General features: G+C 39.4%; 1 protein-coding gene across 1 annotated transcript; it reads right to left on the bottom strand.

Moving 5' to 3' along the window:
- Positions 1-1,223: 1,223 nt before the first annotated feature.
- LOC105031933 (leucine-rich repeat receptor-like serine/threonine/tyrosine-protein kinase SOBIR1) lies at positions 1,224-3,497 on the bottom strand. The gene has a single exon (XM_010906232.4). It carries the CDS (start codon positions 2,550-2,552, stop codon positions 1,272-1,274), a length of 1,281 nt encoding a protein of 426 aa, XP_010904534.1. The 5' UTR covers positions 2,553-3,497; the 3' UTR covers positions 1,224-1,271.
- Between the last annotated feature and the right edge of the window lie 381 nt (positions 3,498-3,878).

Below are 3,878 nucleotides of genomic sequence, written 5' to 3'. Positions count from 1 at the left end.
CAGCTCGTCAAAACTTGGGCAATTATTGATAATGTCTCAATCCTCTATTTCCCAAGATGATTTGGCCTTAATTACCCAGCCTTTAGACAAGCTTAAGTCATATAATTATGCAAAAAACCTTAAACTATTTGGAGGTTTTCAATTTCCTTTTGAACTTCAATTTAACACAATCAGGCCACCCAACTTTCAAATTTATTTAATTTAAACCCCAGCCATGAACCCTGCTTAGTTGCTACGACAGAATTTTTATGTAATATTATGTGACTTGCTTATGTGATAGAAGGAGATGATGCAGAAGGTGATATTATGTGATAATTCCATCATGGCAGCCTGAGAACATCTGTAGCTTGGGTCTGAATTGGATGAATTTAAAAGTTGGATGATAAGATTACACTAAATTAAAGTTTAAGATGAAATTGGAAACTCTCAAATAGTTCAAGATTTTTTACATAATTAATCTTTTTTAACAAAATTTTAAAATCATTTATATCAAAAACCATATCTGAGTTTTCGTAACTCCATCACTTCTATCGTTTTCTTGGACAAAATGTTCATCAACAAGGCATCCCAACTCAAGATCTGATAAAAGCCATGGTCATATTCTTTCGTGCTCTCTCAGCTTTGTAGCAATAATCTCGCAAGAAAAACCAGACATGACTTTAGAGGGCGTATTTTCTGCAATGATTCTAAGGCGAAGATTCATCATCTACTCATACGCTGAAGCCCTATTTATTACAGAGGGAAAAACTTGAGAGCTGTTTTCGACCAACTTGCTGCTTCAACGTTTCATAGTATTTAGAAATAAATAAATTCCAAGTTCCCTTGTCAAAAACCTCTTTGAGGACCAATATAATCAGCAAATTTATTTCTCTGTTTACTAATTTTTTTTTTCTAATTGTAATGAAAAAAAGAAAACATCTTAGTTACTGTAGAGTCCGAGGAAAAATACGAAATCTCTAACCTAACATTAGGTGTTTTGTTAGTAATCTCTTCTTTGCTTTTTAGAGAATTGGATCCTTCTATTCTACAGCCTTTCCGCTGTAAATAAAGGAAAAGAAAAAAGACAGAAAGAAGGGCAATTCCAGCATAGATCGAGCTTTACCTTTTTCATCCAATTGTTCCTCTCTAACTTTATATTTTGTGCGTTATTTTAGGTCATAGAAAAACTGCAATAAAATTATCACTTAAAAAAAGGATCCTTTGGTTTTCAAGAACTTGCCAGATTAAGATAAAGATGATAATTTATACGGCATAATTTATGGGAAGCACCTTTAGTGCTTGATTTGAGATAGCATACATCGGATATCCGTACTATTTGGCCTGGCCTTTGGATCATCATAAGTGCAAAAGCAAGCAATCTTCAAAACCAGCAGCATCTGCTCCTCGAACCCAGTCCCCAGCAGCTTCCGATCTATGGCCATCCTCGGATTGTCTGACCTCATCACATTCCTAACCCATCCTACAATGGTCATCTCATCTGTTCCCTGAAAGAATTCATCAGTTGGAAACTTGCCAGTGACCAGTACGGCTAGAACCACCCCAAAACTATATACATCAGATTTATCAGTAAACATCATCGTCTGATGATATTCAGGTGCAACGTAACCTAGCGTCCCTGCCACCTTGGATCTCATTGCACTGCTGATCGAGTCTGGCACCAATTTTGCAAGCCCAAAGTCGGAGATCCGAGCATTTAGATCATTGTCAAGCAATATGTTTGCAGGTTTCAAATCTCTGTGAATTATCCGTGGTCTATGCATTATATGAAGGTACTCGAGGCCGGCAGCAACACCAAGTGCGATTTTGTATCGGATTGGCCATTCCAGGTTTCTCAATCCATCAGAAGCACCCTTGAGAGCATCATGCAAGCTTCCATTTTTCATGAACTCGTAGACAAGGTAGTGGTAATTAGGCCGTGACACATGAACTAAGAGAGGCAGAATATTTGGGTGTCCCAATTGACCAACTGTTTGGATCTCTGATCTGATTTGCTGCATCTGAAAGTTCAGGAATTTGGTTTCCTTTTCACAGAGCTCTTCTGCATCAATTGCTGGTTGCATGATCCTCTTGATTGCAATCTTTAATCTTCTCTCACCATTCCGTAACTCAGCCTTGTACACCTCACCGCACCCTCCACGACCAACGATCCCCAACTGAAGGCCACCTTGCTCGAGCTTTTCAAAGAAGGAGAGGTCAATGGACCTGATCACTGGGCTGAAAAATGTAGGCTGAGAGTCGTCACCAACTTTGTTACAGCTTTTGTTCCTCCTGCAATATTTTACAGCCAACCAGCACAGAAACAATAGTATAGGAGGTATCAGAAAACCAACTGCAACTCCTATAGGATTGATATGAAATTTCTCATTTGATGAAGGAACACTTGATTCCTCGACACGTGTGCGAAACGTGGTGGTGGTGGTGTTTTTCGTGTGGAAAGAGTACGTGATCCTAGATGTGATGAAGCTTTTGTTTGGACTTCTAATGCTCCTGCTGCCATTACAAGAGGCGATTAGAGAGACGAAGATGACAGGCAGAGGAAGAAGGGTGACCATGGCCGAGAAGGGATGGGGTGATGAACTAGGAATTTCTTAGATCAAGAGGATCGATGAAAATGGCGGATTTAGCTTTCTATCAAAAAAAAAAAAAAGACGATTTAGCAGCTTAGAATTCTAATTCAAAGAATTCATTCAGACGTACGTAAAGCGTCACTCAGGTTTCGTGGTCCATACTTAAATATCGCATAAGTGGAGACTTGGTCCAAGTGAGATTTCCATGCCTTCCTACAGCTGCTCTTGAAAGTCTACGGATCTGGTTCTGGCAGCAAGTGCTTAGAAAATCCTACAATTATTAATATATAAAAGTAGTGTATTTGACTAAGGCTATTAGAGAAGAGCATGAACTTTGTAAGGAATTAATATTGAAGAACGGAATGACCGGGTCGGAGAAAGAACAAAGCTCAAAAAAAAAAAAACGAAGTAAAAAGGCATCATGCTCCGCCCCCGATTTGAACACCTTTATTCTTCTTTTGCCGATATACCTCTCCAGCCACTTGAACTCCCATTTTACATGGACATTAAAGAACTATCTTAAAGGAAATTTGAACTCTGCCATGATCTTCTTATAAGATCCATTGGCAAATGGCAGCAAGGCCTGGCTTAAATTAGGAAGATATCTAAACAAATTTTGGGGTCGTCGGTCACGCGTTGTTTAGGGTCGTGGGTGGGGTATATCATATTAAGTTCTTCAACGTGTTCCGCGTAATATGTTAATATCCAAGTTCTCAGTCCCACACACGTCTCCTCGGCCGCTCATATTCCACGCACCTGATTAAGACCGTCAGCCCGGAAAGAAATCCAAGTCTTCCTGCTTTCCAGCTGATTAACGCCACGTGTGACGTTAAATAGCCATCCAGCTATTTGTCAAATATAAAGAATTACTGGGCCTTCAATGGGCCCATACAAACGGCTAAACTGGGTTCATGCCGGTTTTTTTTCTCATATAATCCTCCCAAGAAAAATACTTTGTGCACCGCAGGCGGTGCAGCTTCGTACGCACTGTCCGTGGTGATTGGCTCCTACACGGGGTCTATGAAAAAAAAATTTCTTTTTTCGTACTGTATCCGACACCGTATGTGAGCCAATCACTGCAGATGGTGCACGCGAGCTGCAGCGCTCGTGGTGCACAAAGTATCGCTCCTCTTAAATATATAAAATTATATTAAAACCTTCGCAACGTTGCTACATGTATGTATATATGTGTGTATATATAAAATATATATAATGCCAACCCATTAAAGATATTTCTATTATTTAAGTTCTAAAGTGCTAATATCTTAATAAAGTGGACGGCGTTGGTACATATGCAAGGAAAAAGAAAAA

The sequence above is a fragment of the Elaeis guineensis genome, chromosome 9, assembly GCF_000442705.2.
Source record: "Elaeis guineensis isolate ETL-2024a chromosome 9, EG11, whole genome shotgun sequence".
NCBI lineage: Eukaryota > Viridiplantae > Streptophyta > Magnoliopsida > Arecales > Arecaceae > Elaeis > Elaeis guineensis.
Note: the sequence above shows the minus strand (reverse complement) of the source record. Positions and strands in the feature narration are given on the sequence as shown.

Excerpts from the sequence above, each read along its gene's own strand:
- LOC105031933 (XM_010906232.4), bottom strand. The coding sequence starts at position 2,552 with ATGGTCACCCTTCTTCCTCTGCCTGTCATCTTCGTCTCTCTAATCGCC.